Source organism: Lepisosteus platostomus, chromosome 2 (assembly GCF_059453375.1).
Source record: "Lepisosteus platostomus isolate fLepPlt1 chromosome 2, fLepPlt1.hap1, whole genome shotgun sequence".
NCBI classification, from domain to species: Eukaryota; Metazoa; Chordata; class Actinopteri; order Semionotiformes; family Lepisosteidae; genus Lepisosteus; species Lepisosteus platostomus.
The window spans coordinates 14,023,821-14,048,707 of NC_142612.1; the positions used below are offsets into that span (position 1 = coordinate 14,023,821).

The following is a 24,887-nucleotide window of genomic DNA, read 5'->3' on the forward strand; positions in this document are numbered from 1 at the left end:
AACCCTTTCAGAAAGGCATTTAATGATATTCGAGCTGCATTAAACTCGAGAGCATGAGTTTAATGATAGGTATTTTATACCTTTAAATCATCCATCCATTCATTTTCTAACCACTTAAATCCAATTCAGGAATAGCCGGAGCTTATTCCAGGAAGCAACAATCACAAGAAATACACCCTGGACAGGATGCCACATAAGGAATATTTATGGATTCCATTAAGAATTGGAGAATATTTTTTTCCAGAATTATTATAATTCCTGAATTTTACACAAAAAATGTCTTTTTACTGTGATGTTTTAAGAAAGCTCACTGAAGTCTGATTTTTATTAATGATTTTTTATTATTCCAGACTTAGTACAAGTTACATATAGACAGTGCAGTGAGGAGATCTGACATTTTTTATTTTAGATTAATTGTTTAATTCATACATGGGTGAAAGAATTCCTTAATCTGAGAATTTCATTACAAATGAATGTGACATGGGAAGAAATAACACCTATTGTAAATGACTGTTGACAATTGACAATTAAATGATAAGGTATGCTTGCTTTATTTTATTCTCAAAACAATAAATTATAACATTTCAGCCTACTAGCTGGTATTGTTAAGGATTATATATAGGTCACCGTTGTCTCCTGGATTTATTTCCTTTAAGACTAATATCCACTTTACTTATTAATCTTGCTCACTATATAAAATTGAGGTATGAAATAAGTAATTAATACAGTCTGCAAATACTTTACAACTCCAGCATATACAATACAAAGAAAAGCAGTAATAAAATGCAAGGGATGATTTGCATTTTTTTTCAAAACCTACGTTTTGAAGGATGTTATAGACTAAATACTTAAACCAGCTTCCTCTGTAAACTGACCTCTGATTGCACAATTACTAGGCCTAACAGACTAGTTTAATTAGTTCAGATTAGATGTGTTACATAAACAAATACACACAAATAAAACATAAAAATGAAGAGTTTTAAAATAAATAAATTAAATGTTATAACTGTTTTCAGCTATACTCATACAAATACTGCAGCTCCTCCATCCAATGCTGTAAGGAGATAAAGAGCAAAGGTGAAACTTTGAATTTGCTATTGTCCAACATCTGTTGGATAGAGGAAAAGAACACACGTTCTATAATGAGAATTCTAACTTGCTTTATACTGGCAGGTTTACATGAATCAAAATACATTTCAGAAATCACGAAGTGAAATTCTTCTTCACAATTCGTTTTTACTCTGTCATGAAAATTAAGTTTTTTATAGGGAAAAGAGAATGACAAAAACTTAACTGTTCATTGTTGCATATTGTCATATTTTTGTGGGTGTAAAATGCATTTAAGTAATATTCACATACAGAAATAAGCTACCGTACCGTTAGCCCTTAGTTAGCATTTTTACATCATAAATTATACTCATAGTATAATCATTATGGAATGGTTAACAATTGTTAAATGTGTTTATAATTATCTGTAGCACTAAGAAAAGTATACTTTTATGTTAATACATGAAGCATTACTAGTTTAAAAGTCTCAACTCTCCCTATCTATGCAACAATAACACACAACTGTATAATACTAGTGCTAAAAGCCATTTGACAAATTTTGTATGTCAATTGACCGAGACCCCAGTTCCCATCTGCAGCTTACACAACTCATTGAATTATGAAGTCTCCTTCTGGCGGAAATGTTGAGCTCAACACATTTTCTCATGAAGATGTGCATATTGAGCTTGTGTTATGCTCCTCTGGAGACTATTCAAAGAAATCATCCTAGTCTAAAACACTCATCTCTGCACAGACTTTGTGGAAGACTAAAGTTTAATAAAAGAACAGGAGAATGAGCAGAAAGGTTTCACCTGTATACACTCCTCACTTGTAGTACAATGGACAATTGCTTCAACTTCATGTAACTCATTGCCACTCACTTTAATGGTTTTATTACACATTAGGCTAGTAGCTTTTGATGTTATGTTTGGAGCTCTAGAGTACCGCATTAAAAACCAAGCAGAGACGAACAGCAGTCCTAAGTTGTGACATCACATAACTGACAAGACAGTGTCCCCCAACAGAAAAATGGCTTATTCACAAAAATGTGCTTCTCTGGAATTTGCAGTACTTAACTCTATGCTTGACATTGCAATGATCAAGCATGATCGATATAAATAAACATTGAAAAATGCAAAAGGTCCCTGTAAAAGAAGTGTCAGACAAAATTTTAAAATCTATAGAAAAACCCAGACAAAATACCTGAGGAAATAAATCAAAGGCAGAGACAGAAACAAATCGTGTCAGATGAAACCATTAGCACTGCCAATAAAATGTAAACTTGTAAACTAATATGAGAATTGCATCAGACAAATATGGCCTTTTAATATTTTTTATTAGTATGAATTCAGTTGCTGCTGCTTTCTGCTGAGGAACCCTTCTGTTCTTTTTGTCTCAGTCTTCTCCTTTTCTGCTGTGCTTGTTTTTCCAAACTCCATGGGGACCAGAAGCATCAACTGCAATGTCTATAACAGAATCTGGGACAAGCCAACTTAAAAACAGGAGGAGCAGGAAGTCCAGCACAGCAACAAACGCAAAAATTGAACCTGCTACTGGACCGCAGTGGGCCATCAGTCTCTGGAGACGCTTGTCCAAAGGCAAGACCACTTCTTTGGCCACTCTATCGTAAACCTGTGAATATACCAAAAGATAAATGGATTAGCTCATGGTTTCAAAAAAAAAATCATTAACTGACTAGACCATGAGTGTAAAAATTCAATTACTTCACTTCAAAGACAACTGGACTGCCATTCATAGTTCTCATTCTCCATGTAAAAAAACACCTTCCTCCATACAAAATGTTATATTTATGTACACTACCACCAACTATAATACTCTTAAAACTGCTTCTGTTTATTGGGTTTAAAATCCAAGTGACTTTTTACATCAAAATTAATTTATATTGAAGGATGTCTCCATTTACCAGCAAGAGGAAGCTACAAGAAAAGCCATTTTTGAGATTTAAGACACACTGCATTTTAGAAGTCAGGTGGTCTGCATGGATGCTTTCTAAAACAACTTGTTTAGACGGGAACATTACACAAGCACGTACACCCGAGTACTTTGCAAGGCTGAGTGTGATGTAAATTCAAGAGCGAGTGCATTGCAGGCTCCCGTATATAACATGCCTTTTCGGTCCGCTCTGCAACGTTCCTCCAAGTGTAGAGAGTCCGAACCCGGTTGTGAATGGCAGCAGGTGGTGGCACATTCCCTGCCCTCTGCTTAGCGATGACCATCTCCAAGCCCTCACATAATGATTTCACAGTGGGCTCACATAGTGTAATCAGGTCTTCAGGCAGCACCTCCGGGATTCCTCCCACTCTTGTGCTAACAACCTTGACACAGCACACAGAACTCTTTTCAATGCACTGCAGAACCAAGGCGATCTAAAACTGTCTTAACTAACACTGACTGAAACATTCAAATAATTGTACATTGATAGAAGAAACTCAATAAAATGTAAGTCAGACTTATCCAATTGCAATGGGTCAAAATAATTGGAAGCTGTACTGAGCTAAACACACAGATTTACTACCTTGTTCCTGTGGCTTCTGTTCTTTCTTAGTGAGGTAATTTAATAAGAAGCATTTTGACGTTAGCCAGTAAAATTATCTCACAATGATCAGACGTGTTCACAGCTAGCCCATCTAAAAGATGAAAAGATTAGAAACTGAAATAATTACCTGCAGACCACAGCTGGCACCCTCTACAATGGCCATGCAGAAGGCCTCTGTTAGAGATGTGTTTAGAAAAATATGACCCTGAATCAAAACCTTTCTAACATCCCTGTGCTCCAAGGCTCCTAACAGACGAACCCTGCATCAGAAAACAACAACAGATGACATTTCTGTGTCTTTCAAACTCCGTCAGGAAGTAATATGACTGTAGCAGGACCAAGATCTTCAGACTAACTTATTTTAGGGTGATTTTAAATGAACAGGGGGAACCACGAACATTAGTATTAGAGGAAAAAAAAACTGTTCAGAATCAGTTTGCTTTACACTGCTTGAAGGAGTAGTCCATTATAGATGAAGACAAATATCTGCAAATTCCTGACATACAGCTGTACATTTTATCAACTATTTTTTTAAATGTCAAGTGTTGTTCTTTATGTGGAAACTATTTTCTTTTATCATTCCAGATAAAAAGAACAGATAGCTGCACTTTTAAAATGTTAATGAAAATATCGATCATGCCAGAGAACTAAGACATTTAAAGATTGAATTCCTAGAAATATCTGCTTTTCTTTCTATAACACTTAAGTTTACAAACACATGCAGAAAAAGTATTAATAAGTGCCAAAACAGAAAAACTGTTTTCTGACAAAAAAAAAATACTTCTCATTTCTACAGAATATTGTTCTTCTTTTAATAAGAGAAGATTACATTTTTATTCATGTACAGTACTGTTTAAATCACACTTTACAATTATAAATATAAATTTGAAAAGCACCTTGTTTTGCTGCATTTTATAGTGTACTTTAATTAGAGCTTGGGTTTCAATGAAAAATACCAATTGCTCCAAAAATCCTAACTCACCTATCATGAAGCTGGTACTTTTCTCTGACTTCTTCTAGGACAATTCTTTTAGGTCCCTCACCACCAATGAGGAAATACAAATCTGGATGTTTCAGGCACAGCTCTGGAATTATGCCACCAAGCAAATCAATCCCTGCAGGAAAGCAGGAATAAAAATTTGCAGGAATTACTAAAATCAACAATCTATGTATTTCTGCACTTCACAGTAAATGTGATAAAACCATTTAAGACTTAAAAGATATAAAATCATGTTCTGACTTTGAAGTCAGTATTAAAATGCAAGTTTAACCTTAATCTCTACTGCTACAACACATTTTTGCTTTCAGAGGTCACTCTTACCCTTCCTATAAACAAGCCGGCTTACTACCACAATGGTAATCTTGGTGTCATCCCTCTGGGATGGATCTGGAGTGAAGTCAGTGGGATCAACAGCATTTGGAATTACAGACACTATCTCAGGATCCAGTGCAGCTCTTAGGACAGTGTTCTCTTTGCTTGTGAATGACACACAGATGATGTGGTTTGTGTCACAGAGCGACACAGTGAGCAGCTTATTGGTCAGCACCGAGCTCACGTCTGCAAAGCCAAAAAGGGAGTGGTCTGTGAAAACTGTGTGCAGTCCCATTGTCTTGGCGTGAAACAAAGAATCATGAGCCATGGCTGAAAATGAACTGTGGGAATGGACAATCGTGATCCTTTCTCGTACAAAGATGCACCTGAGCAGAGGCAGACTGTGGAAACATGTTGTTGCTGTGGACTGATTGTACATTACCTGCAGAGGTAAATAGTAAACCTTCAGTCCATTAGTGAGGTACCTCACACCTTTTCTGTTCCTGTAAGCATGAGTCACAATTATAACCTTGTGTCCTTTTTCAATTAAGCATTGTGATAGTTGATAAATGTGGCTTTCAACTCCTCCCATATTGGGGTAAAAGAAATCAGACACCATGCATACATTGTGCTTGAGGTGAGGATGATCCAGGTGATTGAGTCCAATGTCATCCAAGAGCCTGCTAATTTTGGGGCCCTCTGAGCTCCTTCCTATTCTCTGTTCCAGCTTCATAGTTCAAAATTCAATTCAAGAGATGCATCTATGCAGGTTTAGAGTTGTACTCCTCAGCTCAAATGCACACCTATAAAATAAAGATATGTGATTATTCTTTCACCTCTATACTATTACATATCCACATGAATTAATCCACAGTGCCCCTTTTCAATATTACCAAATATTACCAAAAATTACATTAAACATAAAACCCTTCCTACTTTTTATCAATGATCTAGATTCTGGTATATTTAGTAAACTAGTCAAATTTTCCAATGACACAAATTAGGAGGACTGGAAAACATGCAAAAAAGAAAGGGTAGCAAAAGTAAAACTATAAATGCAAAATAAAAAACACTCTGAGATAGAAGCAGGTTGAATTCTGAAAAGGAATTAGGTGTTTATGTTGATGAGTCATTTACTTCTAGGCAATTCTGGGAAGCAGTTAGAAAGATGAACAAAATTTTTGGATATATATATTAGTAAGTGACATACTGGTAGATTAATTGGCCTCTGGAAAAAAGAGCCAAGGTGTTAGCATGGTTGTCTGTGTGTGCCCTGAGATGGACTGGTGTCCCATCCGGGGTGTATCCTGCCTGTGCCCACTGCCAGCTGGGATAGTCTGTAGCTTCCACACGATCCTCAATTGGATGAAGTGGTTAGAAAACTGATGGATGAATGCATGGAATTTAAATCAAGGGGTGCTAGAATTATGTAATGCACTTCGTAGGGCCTTTTTTTAAAAATGTTTACAATTTTGGTCACTATGTTATAAAATTATTGCTGCTCTGGATTCGGTCCAGAGAAGAGCAATCTAATACATTTCAGGGATTAAGGGAATGTAATACACTGACAGGCTTAATTAACTGAACCTTGAGTCTTGAACAGAACTACTACAAGGTTGTGGAAAAAACTATCCAGCCATGTTGTGGAAACCGATATCCTTCGGTAAACGGCTTGATTGGAGTAATTACTAGCTACCAAACGGGCTATATGGGTAGAATAGCCTCTTCTCGTTTGCAACAGTTCTTAATCACAAAATACTCAGGTTACTGTAAAAATGTAACCAGTCGCAGCACTTAGTTAACACAATTTATCAGGAATAAGTGTTGACGTATTTACAGAGCATATTATACAGCTACACTCCGATAAACTCATTAGGTTTCGGTTTGAGCGCCCTGCATTTGATGACCCAATGCTTTCTGTACCAGCTCATAATTTATCCCCAGAACGCTTCACAGCAAAGCACCCTTACCTGACACCAATCTAAGCGATTGAACTGAGAGGTGCCACCTTCGAGAAACGGTACAAACTAAAGCTGTCATAACATTTAATCACTGCACCGCGAGGTAATAAATACAACAGCTGGTTACCTAGAATTGTGACTGGAAGAAACTAAAAGAAGTTCTGTTTAACAACTACTAGTACATTTATTTTAGTTTTTACAACAAACGAAAACAGTATTACCTTATATGTAACGATGAGTTACGTATCAGTTGCCTCCTAGGACTACACAGCTTTTTAATTATTTTAGTACAAAGACAGGCTTTCTTATTAAGCAGAAGTGCATGTTCGTTTCGTTTTCAATGAGCATTTCCGTGTTGAACGTGAGAGATTACTTCCGCTTGGCATGCTGGGAAATGAACACTTCCGCAGTCTTCTGGTGTATGTTAATTTACTGAAAAAAATGTACAAGTAAATGACTGGGATCTTATTTGGGCTCTTTAAATGTAAAACTCTCTCTTATTCCAAAACGACTTGCATTAAATAATTTTTATTTAATTTATTTAATTTTAATTTACCTTAAAGCCTTAGTCGCGTGGTTCCCTGGTGGTCTAGTGGTTAGGATTCGGCGCTCTCACCGCCGCGGCCCGGGTTCGATTCCCGGTCAGGGAATGTGACTTTTTTAGTCTAGTTATTGATTGTTGATTTGCTGCCTTTTAATTTTTAAAGGTACTTGTGTTGACGTATTCTATTTTCTCGTGTTGAAACTTAACGAGCGATAAGTTCAATAACATTGAGAGACATATTTAATTTGTGTTAACATATTCAGTATTCTGTATTTTATGTTCTTATTTAGGTTTGTTTTTACTGTGGTAATTTGTTTAGTGTAAGAGAAGTTTTATTTAATCACTGACCCAAGGGAAAGTGTTGTGTGGACGTTTGAGGAGAGAACGCAGGCTCGCGCTGTGTCCGTTATTCTTCTTTTTTATTTTGGTTCTCGGTAAAGTTTGATAATCGGCAAGTGAAAGCTATTTTCCTTCATATGAACACTTTTTTTCCTGTAAAGTACAAATGGTCAGTTACTCTGAAACCATTTGAGCAAAAAAAAAGGAAAATCTTTCTAAATCTGTTTACTCTATGCTGATGACATTTTCCTATGTCAGTTAACCAAGTACACAGATCTTCAGGTTTTGTAAGACCCCACGTTTCCGCGTACCGGAAAATCGTAAAAAGAATATGCTTGAGGTTCTTGAATAAAATTAAACTGTATCCAACTAGATGGTCTTCTATACGATCTGTTGTTCGTATAGGTTATATTATAGAAATGGACATATTTCCTTGCCTATTTATTTAATTAGTCAAGATCCTTTTAACTCCCAACAAAATGCATGGAACAAAGTAATTCTGTTACAACTACTTTGCCTCATAGATTTTGCTGGCCTGAACATAACTTTTAAGTATTTAAGTTGAGGATGTTTACAAAATGGTTGGATTTGGGGCATCAGCCTCACTGAAGAAACTTAAACTGAGCAAGTTAGACACTGGGATCATATTTCTTCTGTTCTCAAAGTCAGGACTGTTTCCTTTGAAATGGTCCCAGTCATTGCACACTTTGGACAGTTGGAGGAAGGTCAACTGCCTCTTGACATATCATAAACGTTTATTAGGAATAATTTCCTCTAATTGATGGGTTCTGAGCTCTTCAACTATCCATCTCTGTATATAAGATAGTATACTTTTGGTGACATCTTTGATTACAATGGCCTGCACACATTTTTCAGACACACCTATTCACCTCCTCGGTTTTCCTATTGTATTGACCTCAGACCTTGCTCAGCTTTTTTGTGCCTGTTGGGAGGACTGGGACACTGTCTGGGACAACATTATTACTCTCTCTAAAGACCTACTGTACCACAGCATATCCATTTCAAACTTGAACATAAAATGCACACAACACCATACCAGTGGTTCGACATCGTGTGTGCTTCCAACTTTCTCTGTCACCGAAGCCCTCAGAAGGAACCCGCACCTGCCTGTTTGGGGAGTGGCCTGTGATAGAGCGGTCTTGGGCGTATGTGACTAATGGGCCTTTCTGGTATGACAGTGCTGCTGAGCCCTGGAAAGCTTCTTCTCAATGACTATCCCTGTGCTACTGTTAATCTTGCGAAACAACACCTTTTGTTTATAAGTCTAACTGCTGCCAAGAAAACATTTTAAAGTTGGGTGGGGACTGCCATAGCCTTAAATCACACTGTTTTGCATTAATTTGCAGATTATTTCTAGCACAAAGGAGTATAGATAGGATTGTGCAAAACCTACATCTGCATGGTGTGTTGCTTTTTTCCATCTTCAGAATTTGTTTTATTAGCCCAGAACCGGTGATTGCACTGACAAAGTATGTGTTTAATGGGATTCCCATTTCAAAATTCATCATTCATACTTCATACAGCTTTTGAATGGTTAATTGTCGCATGGGATGAGAATGCCTGACAATGACGTCAAGTAACCCTAAGGCTAGTTGAAGATAAAGTGTTAGTCTCTAGTTACAGCTAAGAACAAGGTAAATATATCTCTCATGGGAACTACAGTTAAAGAAGGAAATCAATTACTTGGTGTGAAACGTGTAACAAAACCTATAATTTGGAAAAGGCTGCACCTTGTAAAAACTACTTGACAGGGTGTTTTTCATTTGCAAAGGAAATTCTGAAATATTTGTATATAACTTTAAAGTTAGGAAAGTATTTGACATTTGAGAAGAGCATTGTATAGTTTCTTCATCTAGCCTGCTTTTGTAGCATTTGTAAATTCAAATGGTGTTGCAATTATCTAAATTAGATGATAATATTGAATAATAATAATCACACGAGACATAAAAATGCAAACATTTTATAATTCACATAATATACATTTAAATATATTATACAAAATAAGCATCAATTGTGACAAATACAAAAATATGATTTTAAACTGTAAAATATATGTTCAGTGCCTACAGGAAGCCAAGTTACAAACCATCTGCTAAAACTTAACAGCTTTACATTTAGAAGTAATTTAATGTGGTCCTTTTTACACTTCTTGTGTGCAGGAGGGGGAGGAGTAATATAAACATTAAATGCATGACACAGACATAGACACGTCAATAAATTAATTTCTAATTTCAAACCGCTCAACCTTTCAGAATGTCAGTGCTTTATCTTCCATTTTCAGTTACAGCTGTGGAGAAAGAAAATGGTCATTTTAACATGAGCAAGAACAATTGTTATATGCCGTTGTTTATGATAGATCATATAATGAAAATGATAAAATCTAATCCTTTTAAAAAACCTGTATTTCCAAAGACTGATGTCAAATTGGTGCAACACTTTGAATTTAATTTAAGGTTTGGTACTGTATACAGAGGCTAAGCCATGTTAAACTTCTCAATGTAAGTAATAATTACTAAAAGGCTCTGGTATAATCCTCACTGATGTTTACTTTTTTGAACATGTGACTTCTGAATCAATTACTAACTAGAAAAATTACAAGGAAAGCAGTTTTTGTTAAGTATGAATGTGTTTTTGTTAATGAAGAATGCATTAGATAGTAAAAATTACCACACAGCATACACACAGTTTACAAGTTTGGGTGTGTCATTTCAGTCTAGAACATAATTTGGTTAACTATTTGGTTTCTCTACAGTGTGATCCTTCCTTTGTTCAATGTGTCATCTATTTCCTGTACAATACACGACTCAGAATTCACATGTGAATTTATCTTGTTTTCCTAACACTTTCCTAACACTATCTTTAATAAGATTGCCATTAATTAAATTTGATAAAAAGGGATTGAAGGACCAATACTTTATGTCTCAAGCATTACATTTTTTCATTGAGTATATTGCTTAAATGTATCCCAGCACACTACATAATTTGCATATGCTTTATAAGGTTTTTTAAAATGGTGAAATTATAATTTTGTTCATTTTTCTTCCTAGAAAAATAAAAAAAATATTTTTTAATCTTCACATTGCAGTTTTCTATTCTGGCCACATTTATTCTAATAGGAAAATGATTATCCTAATAGATTCTGGATTCGACCATTAGTTTAGTTCAGAATTATGCATCGTTAAGGTGATTTGACTTGCTTTAAGTCAGTGAATATGGTAATTTACCTGCAGGAGCCTGGGTCAAACTCTTTGTTTTCTGTGGCACAGATCTCATGGTTTAGAGAACAATGGCAGCTACAGTTTTTCTGGTTTATTGTGTAATTTCTGAAACAATTGTTCTCACAAACACAATCACATTGGTTTTCATCAAACATCCTAGGAGGCCCACAGTCTGACAACTTTGTAATTGGAGAAAATTCTGAAAAGGAAGCAGAGAACCTTACTGATAGAAAAGAAAAAAGATGCCAAAGAAAATGTCTTCTGGTGTCAAACAGAGTACTAAGTGAATTAAAGGAAATAAATGTTATTTATTCTTCACATAGAACTTATCACTCCAGAAAATGTTCACACAACATGCCAAGCACATACTGGAAAGACAAAATCTCCAGTTCCTGGAAGACTTCTATAAATCAGGGAGTAATACAGCCAATGCACCGAACTGAGATAAGAAATCATCCTAGTATCTTCAATCGTTTTCAAACATGAACTCTGCTGTCCCAAGTCATTGTTAGTATTTAAAAAATGTATATCCAAATGTTTTAAATATAACCAAGTTCAGTTTAAAATTGTGTTTAATATATAACAAAACATTTAGTTACACTGTAAAAGTATGGTTAAATATGTAAAAGTATTAACCAATCATGGTTATTATTACTATTATTTTGAATAGTACAGTGTGCACTAATAAAGGCTTTACAGGCTCATTTTCCATACTTTTACATTAACAATTATATTTGCATTAATGGACTAATTAAAATACCATTCTCATAATTTTATGCTTTCAAACAGTTTTTCTTGTTTGTCTATTAATGTTTTCTGATGGATATCAGGTTTCTGACCAAAATGTGGAACAAACTCCTATGTTTTAAACAAGAACATACATTCTTAATTGGCTTATGGGAATATTGGCCCTGGTATGATTATATGTGTGTTTGTGTCTGTGGCTGCCCTGCAACGGATTGGCATCCTGTCCTGGATGTACTGTATCCTGTTGCTCGCTGGGTTAGGCTTTGGTGTTCCTAGGTACCCTGTACTGGATAAAGCGATTTAGAAAAAGGCTGGATGTTTCTGTTTATTTCTTTCTTTCAGTTTTTTTAGTTGCACCTAGACTCATGTGTTACCTCCATATTAATGTACTAACATTGACACGTACCTTCTTTCTTTTTTATGGAGGGGTACAAGACACACTTAGCTGCCATGCAGTCCCAGATGAGACCTTTGTCACATAGTTTGTGTGAACCTGGGTTTTTAAGTCCAAAAGAACACCTGAAAGGTGGAAGAGATTTAAGTACTGTGGGAGCAACGACTACGTCAAACCATAATCAAACATCTTTATATAAACATTCTCTGGAACATTGAGCTATGTTATCCAATGTATAGTAGTCTTATGGACAAAAATGTGATAAAGGTTTTTTTTCTATGCACTTTTATGACATGTTTCATTTTTTCATTTTTGGTTGTGAATTGTGTGTGGTCTAAAGGCTATTGTACGAGACAGGCTACCGTACCACAAAGATCTGGTTCGTCTTGTTAAAACCTTTAGTTACACAATTTGACAATGAATTCTAGGAAATGCATATGAGGTCTGTAGTGTTTTGCATAATAATAAAATGAGTTTAATCAAGCTGTGGAATGACATTTTTACTTGTCTCTACCATTTCTTCCTTTTAGAAACATGTCTAGAGAAAGAAACTCAGCTGACTAAAAGCTGACCTTGTCTTTTGCTGGGGCTCAATTAAGAACCAGGATGACATTTCCTGAGCCCTGATCTTACCTGTTTCCTCTGTGTTCCTGTACGTGCCGTCTGATAATCACAGGCTCCATGCATTTGCATTCAGTGTGATTGGCCACCTTTATCAGAACTGGCTCTGGTCCGTATTTCAGTGGTATTGAAAATGTTAAGAGCTGCAGATATTGTGAACAGAGTATTTTTTAGGAATTTATAGTGCCGATCCTAAATGGTACATGTACTGTAATTCAATGCTAGAGTAAAGCTGCCTACACCGTATGCTCAAATAGCATTTGAGTCGTTACAAAGTAGGTTTTACAAAATCCTTTGACTTAATGCTTAAATTAAACTTTTTACATTAATGTGCTTTATACATTCACAATAACTTTTTTTCCCGATTGATCTTCAAGGCTCAGATTGCCATCATAAATGTCAAAGACAATGAATTAAAAAAATATCTTACGGTTTTATTTACGTAGGTAAAACTTGTTTCTTTGCATATCACGCCTTCTTTGTTACAGCACCCACCGCACCTGAAGACAGACACACAGGGGGGTTTGAAGAATATGTTTGTATTGGTGCCCAGTTCCTTAGCCACATCTACAAAGGTCTCCCTGGGCATGCACTGTGTTTTCTGCCATTCGTCATCAATGGCTGTTAGGGAAAAAATACACATATTACTGAAAGACACAAAACACTATTATCCACCAGGGGGAAAAAAAGAAAAAGATAAGCATGCATTCATACACAAAATCCATGGATGCAAACATTTTAAATATACACTGTATACACAAATAAATTTTATATGCAATAGTATTCCAAATCTGGAGGAGGTAACAATGATGTTCATTCTTCATGACTCTGAGTCCTACACAAATATCTATGTGTCCTTGTAGAAATATCAGTCTCCTCTCTCTTATAATGTACCAAACTAATGATAGCAGTGGCTTTATTCTCTTCCCCTGCCTCTCTGTACATGGGTTTTCCAAATGATGTTACTGAAAGGCTTTAAAAACATAACAAATGCGATTGGCTCCAATATCATATCTATAATATCTCTGTATTACGGGTGGTATGCATGTTTCTATAATGCACAGTGAGGTGGATCTCTCGGACAGTTCTCGGTCTAGGTGCAGTCACACCGCTCGTGAGGCGTCCTTTTTCCGCCGCCTCTTACCTTTCAGAATCTCCAGGCTGTAAGACGCCGCGGCGTAGCGCGTTGCGCGGTGTGACGCTGCGGAATACGAGCGCGTTCCCGGCGAGGACGCGACCTGCTTGAGCTTCAGTCTGCACTTCCACAGTTTCCAGTCAGGGTAGTCCGTCAGCCTCAGCAGCTCCTCGAGGCTGGAGGCACATCTAACGTTCTGCTCCCACACCTCCTTATTTTCTGCCTGTTCACGAGAGATGGGGCAGGAGCATTCTGTCACTGCAGCAGCCATAGGAGGCAACAGTCTTTTGAGCAAAGAGAATGACGGACAGAATTCCTCCGTTTTAAAGTTTATTAAACGTAATACACAAAGCCTAAGGAAGTCATAAAGTAATAAAGAGTAAAACCAGGTTACCTTTCATCTTGCCTGAATAAGAGTATTGAAGTACAGCAGTGTGGATCAAATGTGGTGCCAAACCCTTAAACTCTAAACCCTTCTTCTCAATAAAGGAAAAACCTAATGTTTTTTTTAATATTAAATACATGTGTAATGCAAACATGATAAATACTGTAACTGATACAAGTCTGTTATTCACAACTCTCATCTCTACTTTCACTAACAACAGAGACAGGATTGCCCAAAAGGGACCTGTCAAAACATACCTGTGGATTAGTCCAGCTACAGAGAATAAACTTCACAGTGAGCCCCAACCCCACTTTCCCTCCATCCACAGCCCAACACACAGATTTCTAATTAACTCAGAATTGTGTGACTGCAGAGATGACTGCTGATTTAACATTGGTGATCTCTGTAGCTTCATGTCCCTTCTGTGAAAAACACAGGTCATTCTTCTGTTTAGGAATAGAGAAGCACATTAATGTTTTCAATGGTTTCGTGTACAAACTAATGTAGACTCAACAACAGATAACTGTGTTTCCCAAAGACAATCCGTTTCAGCTGGGTTTGGAACAATACCCTAGTCTGTAACACAACAGCCCTATGCAGATGTTGCAGAAAGAAAGTGAGAAGGTCATTCATCACCGGCAAACTAAGAAGTGAAACGACACCAAGCTTCTGTTGTAAATGCTCAGCTTTTTTGTTTATACACGCTTTGCCACAACACATATGTGTTTCCAAAGCAAGCTCATTATCCCTGGGTGGCTACATTAAGAACTGCATGCATAATTCAAATATCAACCAAAGGATCAGTTTCTATGAGAAGCCCGATTGGACCCAACTCACTGGAAATGTGTATTAAACTTCACAGCTTTCCCAGATTGTAATTCTCCACTCCTTTTTAAAGTTCCCCACCAAAAGCCTGCAATCTGCTGCTAGGCAAACAAAATCAGGTCCAGATTTCAAAGGAAATCCTTCTGCATTGAAAGAGTCTTAATACAAAAAAAACATGCTGTGGAGCCAGGTTTCATTTGCTCTCTCTTACATACACATGCCTTCCTTTGATGTAGAGGTCTGGCATATTCTTTCCCTGTAACATTACCCATTGTGCAAAGAAAATGGATATTGTATTTATATCCTGTGTGTGCAATTAAATGTATTATTAACTTGTTTATGAAATGGAAATATTTTTACACAAAGACAGATACCTCCTTGGGCAAAACTCCTGTCTGTAAGTACTAATTCTTCCAGGAGCACGGGTTCAAATCCCACCTTTAGCTTTCTAAATTTACAGAAATGCAAGGATGGCACAGTAGTTAGTATTGCTGCATGCCTAATTCCTGGGGTTCTATCTATGTGGAGTCTGTATATTCTCCCTGTGTTTGTGTACAGTAGGTTTCTTCCAGGTGCCCTGATGTGAGTGTGTCTGTGTGTGACCTGCAATAGACTGGTGTCCTGTGCAAGGTGTATCCTGCCATGTGCCTGTTGCTTGCCAGGGTAGGGTCTGGCTCCACCACTAACCTGTATAAAATAGAATGGTTAGATATTGGATGGATCCATATATGTACATTCTGTACTGCTAAGATAAAGAAACTAATAAGAAACAGCAAATAATATATACTGTAAACAGTTCCAATACAAATACATATAAATCCATATACAGTATACTGTATGTCTCTTTTGAATAGTATCACTGTCTTCGTTTAATGTGATGTAATCTATAACAGACCAGTTAGGCAAAAGAAATATGAATATAGCCTTGAAGTGAACAATAAATAATCATAATGAAGTCAAAGGGCTTAATAACATAACATTCATCATTATTTCGACAAAAAAAAATGATTAGCCTAGTGTTTACTGCTAACCCTGAAAAAAGGACAATTACTGTAGTTCACAAAACATTTCTCACTTCAATCCAAGAAGTGTAAGCTGTGTAAATTTTTATGGGGAGGACACTGATGTAAAAATCACAATATGTCAGATGAAATAAACATGAACATAACAGATAAAGGCAGAATATTTTTCGTGTCACCTATGACACGAAGAATGGTCAGTGCTATGGAAAAAGGGATAACTGCCGTTTTGATTTCCACAAGAGGGCAGCAGCCTTTCAACTCAAAAAAGTTTATTGAAGGACTTTGTGTGTTTCTTAATAGGTTTTAAAAACCACTGTGTTTACTTTGACGTCTAATGATGACACTAACAATTATTGATACAAAACAGAGAATGTCCACAACTAAGCAAGCACTACACAGAGGGACCAAAACCAGGAAAGATCAACAGAGACCAAGAGGAAGCGCAACATGCCTAAACACATTTTTCAGAATGTCTCCTGTCTTGTGAAATGGCAAGGGGCTGTGACAGTCGGAACTCTAACCGACACTGTTGTGAAAATGAAATACAGTATTGTGGTTATTAACAAACAATTCAAAGATATACAGTTCTTTTTTTATATTACAATGCTACAGAAAAATAGATTATCCTCCCATTTTCTAACCCACACTATGCAGGACAGGGTCGCAGGGGATCCAGAGCCTAACTCAGCCAACAACGGGCACAGGGTGGGATACATCCTGCCACTAGTCCATAGCAGGGCACACACAGACTCAGACACACATACAGTACATTCTCAGCATGGCCATTTTAACAGAAGCCGGCATGTTATTGGACTATGAGAGGAAAGTGGATCACCCAGAGAAAACCCACACAGAGGAACGTGGGGAGAACATACAAAACCCGACACAGGTAGTACTTCAGGAATTGAGTCCCAGTAATGTGAGGCAGCAATGCTAATCACTGTGTCACCGTCCCACCCAAAAGCGGATTATTTGTGTGCTATTTGTGTTTTCCTGGTTCAGGAATCAATAATTCATTTATTTTATTTTTTCACTGAAAGAGTACAAAAGTCTTTAACACCTTTTTATGAGGAAAAAGGTCAATACCACAGAAACACCACTGATTTGCTTTTTTAGAAATGAAACATGTGCATGCTTTCCCGCCTCAATCTTAGAATGTTGATATTGTTGAGTTAAAAATCAGTATTACGAAAGAGTGCATTTCCAAAATGTTTTAACAAGTTTGGGCATGGACAAGGATTTCAACTGGAAAGACAATTAAAATGACTGGGGTGGAATAAAAGCATATCGGTTTATAGGAGGCATGCATGTGGGTTGTTATTAATCTACTTCTGAAAAGATGCAGGACTGTTACACTGCCAAAGTTTGATGTGAAGAATGCACTCCAGGCCCAACAGGTACTGTAGATTGGGTTGTATCCACACATACAGGACTGTGGTAGGAGGGGGGGTCTTCTTGGAAATAACATGCAGGTTCAGGCTTCACCTGGGATTTGGGTAAATTAACTCCTAAGTGCACAAGTAATACATTTCTGCAGAATGCATTAATTGGAGTTATCAGGTCTATGCCTCATATCAAGTCTGAATTAATGGGTTGGAGAGTAGGCTACTATAACAAGCAAGACAGATCTCTAGGTGTCATGCTTCTCAAAACCTGCACACACTCTGCAAAGTTAAACATTTCCCCAACACCTTCCACATTTTATCAATATTAAACTAGAAAAAAATACTTTAATATATGCTGAGCAACAGAGAATGACCAGGCCTGAATTATATAAATAGATGGAAGGCAGTATTACGACATAGAATGAGTTTGACCTGTTTCTGCAGTCACCCCATGGTAATACATTCCAATGCATGAAGGGAAGATTATAACTAATTCTATTAATTAGTCTTCTACATTCTTTGTATACACTCAGAAGTTACAAATTAATTGGTACAGTATGGAACTTTGGAAAGAGCATGTTAAGAAAACATAAATGACATTGTGAAAACAATTGTGGAGCTCACATGTTGACATGTTGTAGTGCTGGCTGTGCTTACTGCCCTGGGGTGTGATCTGGGCAATGGGCAACTTTTCCAGTGGAGACTCATGCCTGTCTCTGCCAAGACTCATTTGTGCAAGGAAAAGGTGCCCTCTTTCACCCTGTCTGGATAATACCAAGACACAGAGAGAGTAAGAGCATCATAACCCTGCCATAATGTGAGTAATCACTGGATATGAACCTCAAGTGTTGGCTGTCCTTGATTGCTCACAACAAAAGCATCTCAGTACACCAACTTTTAGATATAGAGAAGAAGTTGCGGACCTTGATTCAGGATCTACAGTTGTCTACACCATCAGTCTACTGCTGCACAGCGTGGCTCCATAGTGCAGTAGCCTCAGATTTTGGCAGTGCTGTTGCATTGCTCCAGAATAACTCCCCTCCATTCCAAGTATCTATTTGTTTCTCTCTATATATACTATACATATGGATTCACAGAAAAGAAGAAAACTTTGCATACCGACTAATATTTTCAGAGGAAAACATTGTACTGTATGCTGACTCTTCCATACAGTATATAGTCTACTGCATATAAAGTAGCATAGACTGTCACTCATACAGTATCATCATCAGTGATTATCAGTCCTAGAAATCCCACCCATCTGTTTTCTAACCACTTTATCCAATACAGGGTCACAGGGGAGCCAGAGCCTGTGTGGGCAAGCAACAGGAAAAAGGAGAGGTATACTCTGGATAAAACCCCAGTCCATCACAGGGCACAACACGCACACACTAACACAAAGGCCAATTTTCCCAGAAAGCCAATTAACCTACCAGTATGTGCTTGGACTGTGGGAGAAAGCCAGAGTACCCAGAAGAAACTCACACAAACCATACAGACTCCACTCAGACAGTAATCGAACCCAGGACTGCAACACTGTGAGACAGCAATGCTTACCACTGCACCACTCTGCCACCCTCCTAAAAGAGCATCACTTACAGTACATGCTATGTAAAACCTCAAAATCATTGAACTTGCAAAGAAATTAGTGAGAAGGAAACAGCACCACATGTACTGCTACCAATCTTTATGGTCAGCTTTATAGGAAGGTTTTCAGACATCTGTTCCATCTAATTGTACAAATTCTCTTTGCTACTGTATGTAAATCGCTGAACCTTGACCTTATGTTTCATTGTTTTCTTCCACACTACCACTGTAGTGTCATGTGAAATGGAGAAGCACATGACACTACAGTACCTTTGATATTTTTGTCTCTAAAGTAATCTAACTGTAATCAGGCATACATCACATTAAGCGGGTGCCTAATGAATGTATCATCCATTGCCCAACCAACAAAATTCTTTGAAAAAAATTCAAAAAAGATTCTTCTGTTTTTTATTTTGTGGAGAGTAACTCTTTTTCCAGGATCAGGGCTGAGTAACAGCAATGCCTTTGATGTTACATGTAACAGAACCCATAGTGACGTTATGACATTGAGGATCACTGCAGAGATCATTGTTCCTACAAGCACTATAAGTATTGTATTTGTAGTGACAGCGACAGATTTTCTAAAATTCCAGTGTGGTCTATTATCTGAAAAACATTTGATACACTGGCATTCAGAAGTTCAAATTGAACATGTGGCATTTGTTTAAGAGAAAGGGAGAGTAGAGTGTTTAGGTACAGATAATGGAAACCAAAAAATGTAACTTTATGACCTCTTGCACCACAGCTTTATTAACCTCTGAATCAGAGGACTAATTAAAGCAGCAAGTTAAATTACACTTTTATTCAGTCTGAAAATATATTCCCCACACGCAAGTAATTACAACCAAAAACCTTTTGACTTTACAGACCAGCTGCAAATGATAACTTAAAGGTCTTGGATCTTGCAGTGAAGCTTCTGTCATGAATGAAAAAGCACTTGTCTGTGTTTAATCACTAGCACCAGGCTCGAAACATGAAGGGCTGGACCTTTTCTCACGTCAGAGCCTGTCAATGCCTGTCCTCAATCTGCAGCATAACAGTGGGTGGCAGATACTGCCTCGCCTGTAACCGGACCCCCTTCTGCTGTGAGTAACAGAAGTCCAGACTCTTCTCTGAATGAACTGCTTTCGTAATGACCTGGGATTTCACTGCAGCTGATTCACTGTTGCTCCATGTATTGGTAATTACCAGTATGTGCTACCATATACAGCACAGTGTACGTACTGTATATAGGGTGAGAAATAAAGTACAGTATGTGCTATCAAACATACTGTACATCTAGTTCACAGCAAAGCAGAAAACTACATTAAATATACATGTGACAGTCATCTTGTTTATTCTATAGCATGCCTGGAGAGACTGCAACTACATTAGGATATTTTAGTTATAACATAAATGAGGATGATTACATAATCAAGGACCTTTATTCACTAGGCTCTGTAATTCCAAAACTACTGTACATCACCAGAAAAAGTACAGAGGTCACACTTAAGAGTCAGGTATTAGTAGTAATACCCAAGCTTTTTGTAAATCCACAAAACTGATATTACATCCGTATGCTGCAACTTCAGTTCGCCAACAGTTTAATTTTACATTAGCTTTATTGTAATATTACCCAGAAATACACATTTTAAATCCAAAAGTTGATCAGAGACCCAGTGATTCTGGCAGCAGATGTGATGAAAACAGATCATTTCAATTATTTTTTTTTACAGAGGCAGAAGCCCCAAGCTAAAAGTTTGTCATGTGTCTGGGATATTGATGTTTTCTTTGCACTTTTCCTTCAGACTGAATTTGCGAGCATTAACAGGCGAACGCAGAAGGAATTCACACCATCGCTCAAGACGCACCCCCTTGGCTTCGGCTCATTGAACTTTTCCCCATGAGACTTCCAGCAGCTGGGGCCAGGAAGTTGGCTGCCACTAACATTGTTTCCTCTCAGCCACCTGTTGAGCTGCTCCAGAGAGTAAACCCTTCAGGATATCGTAAGGACTTTAAAGCACATCTCTGATCTTAGAGAAGACCCTCTTTCTCACTCAGGGCTAACTATACAATAACTGCATGCCATGACACAGCTGTGCTATGAACAATTCCATATATACAGTACCACCATGGAATGAGTCTTGTCTCATGATAACATTACAGATGAAAGGGAAGTCCAGAAACATTTTATTTTTGAGACATGATTGTGAGACAAGGAGTCCTGTCTCATGTAAATGAGCAGTATGTGATGGTGAGCTACCAGCTCAACCATTGAATGTGCTACCCATTGAAGATGTGGTTAAAAAATTCTGTTTTGGGATTGAAAAAACACAGGAATTGCATAAATTAGGGTTACTACCGTAACATCTGCAAATTCCATTTTTGATTTTATTACTGACTCTTAAAATATATATTGCAGAGAAATAGTAATGTGAATGTTTGAAAAGGGCATTGAATGAAAAGAAAGCAATAACCTAACCCAAACCCAAAGCCACAGGCTTTAGTCATAGTATAATGAATACAACTTTATACATGAAGCTTTGAAAATGGACGCTGTCATGCAATATTAAATTTGTCAGAAGCCAATGAACTGCTTGCTAAATTTCTGCAGCCTCTGTGGTGACATTACTGCTGTGATCCATTCAGCATGTCGGGGTGGCTTAGACTGTTTCCAGTTAAATGAGACAAGGCACACACTCAAATAAACATAGGAGTTTCCAGCTGCAATTTTTACTGGTAAATATTGGCTGCTAACTGTAAGCAGAAACGCAAGTGAGAGAGAAACAACGGGTGACTAAATGCTTATAAACTTCAAAAACTCCACCTCAGGCTACTGACAATCCTATACCACACCAAGCCCTAACATGTTGAGTTTACAAAGAATATTTGGCAACATTTCGATACACTATGTCTACAATATAGAATCTAATCTAATACAACTTGCACTTTCCTTTTTTAATTTGTGCTTATACTGTATATAACAACCAGAAAGCTTATAATGAACTCCATTCTTTAACTTCAAATATTTTTAGCCATGTTTAATAACTATTTTTAGCAAAATATTCTTTCTAGATGTAAAAATATAATGTTTAAACTTAATAATCTCCTAATAAACGTTGTGATATTCATTTTATCTCATTTAAAAACAATAGTAGATTCATCATGTATGCCAGATCTCATCAACCCTGTTTTGTGTAACTGAATTTGAAGCAATAATATAATAAAATCAGTTCCAAAATGAACTGGCAAGTCAGAGTTTGGTTCCCATCACACTTTATCTCCGAATTTGCTGTTGCAGGTCCAATTAGGTTATCCAGATCCTCATGTGCTTTGTCTAACGTCATCGGTACTTCGAGGCAAATCTCAGCAACAGGTGACATTAGAAACCAGTTAAGAGCAACTAGCTTTTGTGTAATAATTTATGTTTTGTGTTTCAGGCATCAGTTGAGATTATGTTTTATCCATCTGCTTAGTTTATCCCAGGACTCAACGCCAGTGCATTTTCATTTGACTCAGTTAAGTTACATTATCATATAAAGGGATATACAAAAGTAAAGAAAATCTGAAAATAATGTACTGTATTGTTATTGATACTGAAATACCTCAAAATTAATTTAGATCACATACCTTCTGGAAATTTTGATCAGGATTTCCCTGCATGAGCCGAACGCATGAAACCACCATGAGATGCATTATGATACAGGAATGAGTCTTCATTGTTCCTTCGATCTCCAGTAAGTGTTCTATTCCGGAACCAGTCAGACAGGCATTACATCTCCTTGTAAAAGAAAACTCAACTCTGCAGACTGATGGCTGGTGCACTTATCAACTCATTAGAATGGATAAGAATGGATTGGCCTTGCAGTTATAAAATCCTAAAAAATTAACAAAAAACTGATTGCTAAACAAAAAACTAAAAAAAAAACTTTTCCAAGTCAGCTACCAAACCTCAGGCAGTGGAATATTTGAATCAGCACATCATCAGCAAAAGGCAAATCATCAGGAAATTTTGTTCAGGAATAAAAAAGTAAAGCTTTGATCAAGAAAATCCAGCACTCTTTGATTTACTGTGTAACCTGGTATGCAATTATTTCTCAATTTTCATAAAAATTGCTGCAGTTCTATCTCCTTTTTAAGAATTTCTTCTTTGGTGCAGAGAGTGGTATTTCAATGGCAAAGATTTCCGTCTTCAATACTTTAATCCAGTAGCGCTATATTTTCCTCAATACACAGACTTTGTGGAATCAGAGAGAAGCATGTGTTTTAAGCGTAACCCAGACTTTAGCAGACTTCAGCAGTTAAAAAATCTGGCTCTAATCCCACCCAAGCCCTTTTTTTCAGCAGCCAATAGGAGATGGGAATCTGAATCATTCTCAGTGTAAGACATCATTCTTCTACAGCAGAAGTGAGCCTGAAATATGAAACTTCCACAGCCTGGAAATTACTGGTCTAACCAAGAACTATTCAATAAAGAGTTAATTACACAACAACTCAAATTTACTGTTATAAAAGAATTGTGTTAATATAACTGTGTTAATATAATTCTGTAAATATATAACATAATATTTACTATATGAAAAATATAATATTTAAGTAATTAAATTAACAGTCATCCCATTTCAGATTTCAACATTTAAAGACATCTTACGTTATATTCACTAAAAATTTTAAAAACCTTTAAAGCGATACCCAGTATCACTCTTTAATTACACTGCAGTTTACAGATCTAATCTTGCATTTAAAAGCTCAGTATAGTGACCTTACTTAATTATAAATAAGCATAATAATGTGTAACACAAAGTTAAAATCATCACATGGTGAACACATGACTGAACGTTTTTATTTCATCTCCCTCTTCAGTAGCTTTTTAATTTAGTTAACTCTTAAACATCTTGATACCACCTTGGTGCATTTCTAATGTATTGTAAAAGTTCTTGATTCATTTATAGCAACAATCACCAAATATGACAACTTCAAAATACGATCAGCAGAAAGTGTACTGCGTGGCATTCAAAACACAACAAATGCTTTTGGTTCAAACACTTATTTGTTCATTTTAATGTCTTTTAGCATACATTTATTCAGTTTCATGAAAATGGCTGGATGACATTCTTGGATCAATTGACTACCAACTACCAAGGAGGCTAGATAGGCTGAATAGAGCAAGCACCCAGATATGTTGCTTCTCTACATAATCACAACAATTAACACAGATACAGTCATACACAACATTATGTCGGTAAAAATGAAGCTTTCCAAGTTCATGGTCAGAATCCATGACTAATATTTCCTTCTAATGATGTGAACTGCAGCGCTTTATTGATTGTAAGCTTTTTTCAGAAATAAGGGAAGCATGGAATTTAATGTCTGGATAAAGGCAATCCATTTTTGCTAGGTAATGTTTATTTCAGAAGAGCAGTTAATTAACTATATTGGTAAATTTAGATACACCGATGAACCTAGACAACACGTCTGTAGACTGTGGGTCCAAACTGATGCACCAGGTGATAGTCCACATGGAGAGCTTGCAAATTCCATGCAGAAGGCACCCCAGGCCAGAATCAAACCCATAGAACCCCTCACCTTTCAACACATTAATAAATACAAAAATGAATAATATCCAATTCTATGTGTATTTATTCCTTTCCAGATGAGCAGATACAGAATTTATATTGATCTGAACTTCTCTGTCTTAAATATCTGTTTGCAGCTTTTACACACACACATATAAGTATTACTTAGTAATCGCTTTCTCAGCTTGATACTCAAAATTATGCAAAGGTGACAAAGGTATTGACAAAGTGA

At 36.8% G+C, this 24,887-nt stretch overlaps 2 protein-coding genes and 1 non-coding gene across 3 annotated transcripts; 1 reads left to right on the forward strand and 2 right to left on the reverse strand.

Moving 5' to 3' along the window:
- Nucleotides 1–321: 321 nt before the first annotated feature.
- piga (phosphatidylinositol glycan anchor biosynthesis, class A) lies at nt 322–7,246 on the reverse strand. The gene is made up of 6 exons (XM_088599161.1): nt 7,099–7,246; nt 4,926–5,719; nt 4,587–4,719; nt 3,732–3,864; nt 3,177–3,383; nt 322–2,679 (listed from the first exon to the last, which is right to left on the reverse strand). Exons 2-6 carry the CDS (start codon nt 5,647–5,649, stop codon nt 2,443–2,445), a joined length of 1,434 nt encoding a protein of 477 aa, XP_088455287.1. The 5' UTR covers nt 5,650–5,719; nt 7,099–7,246; the 3' UTR covers nt 322–2,442.
- A 209-nt stretch (nt 7,247–7,455) lies between these two features.
- Nucleotides 7,456–7,527, forward strand: trnae-cuc (transfer RNA glutamic acid (anticodon CUC)). The gene has a single exon. It is a non-coding gene; the product is annotated as a tRNA-Glu (tRNA).
- A 2,198-nt stretch (nt 7,528–9,725) lies between these two features.
- Nucleotides 9,726–23,419, reverse strand: vegfd (vascular endothelial growth factor D). Its single transcript, XM_088599186.1, has 7 exons — nt 22,710–23,419; nt 13,906–14,119; nt 13,192–13,382; nt 12,774–12,904; nt 12,153–12,265; nt 11,006–11,198; nt 9,726–10,068 (listed from the first exon to the last, which is right to left on the reverse strand). The coding sequence occupies exons 1-7, from the start codon at nt 22,797–22,799 to the stop codon at nt 10,059–10,061; spliced, it is 942 nt and encodes a 313-aa protein (XP_088455312.1). The 5' UTR covers nt 22,800–23,419; the 3' UTR covers nt 9,726–10,058.
- Nucleotides 23,420–24,887: the final 1,468 nt, after the last annotated feature.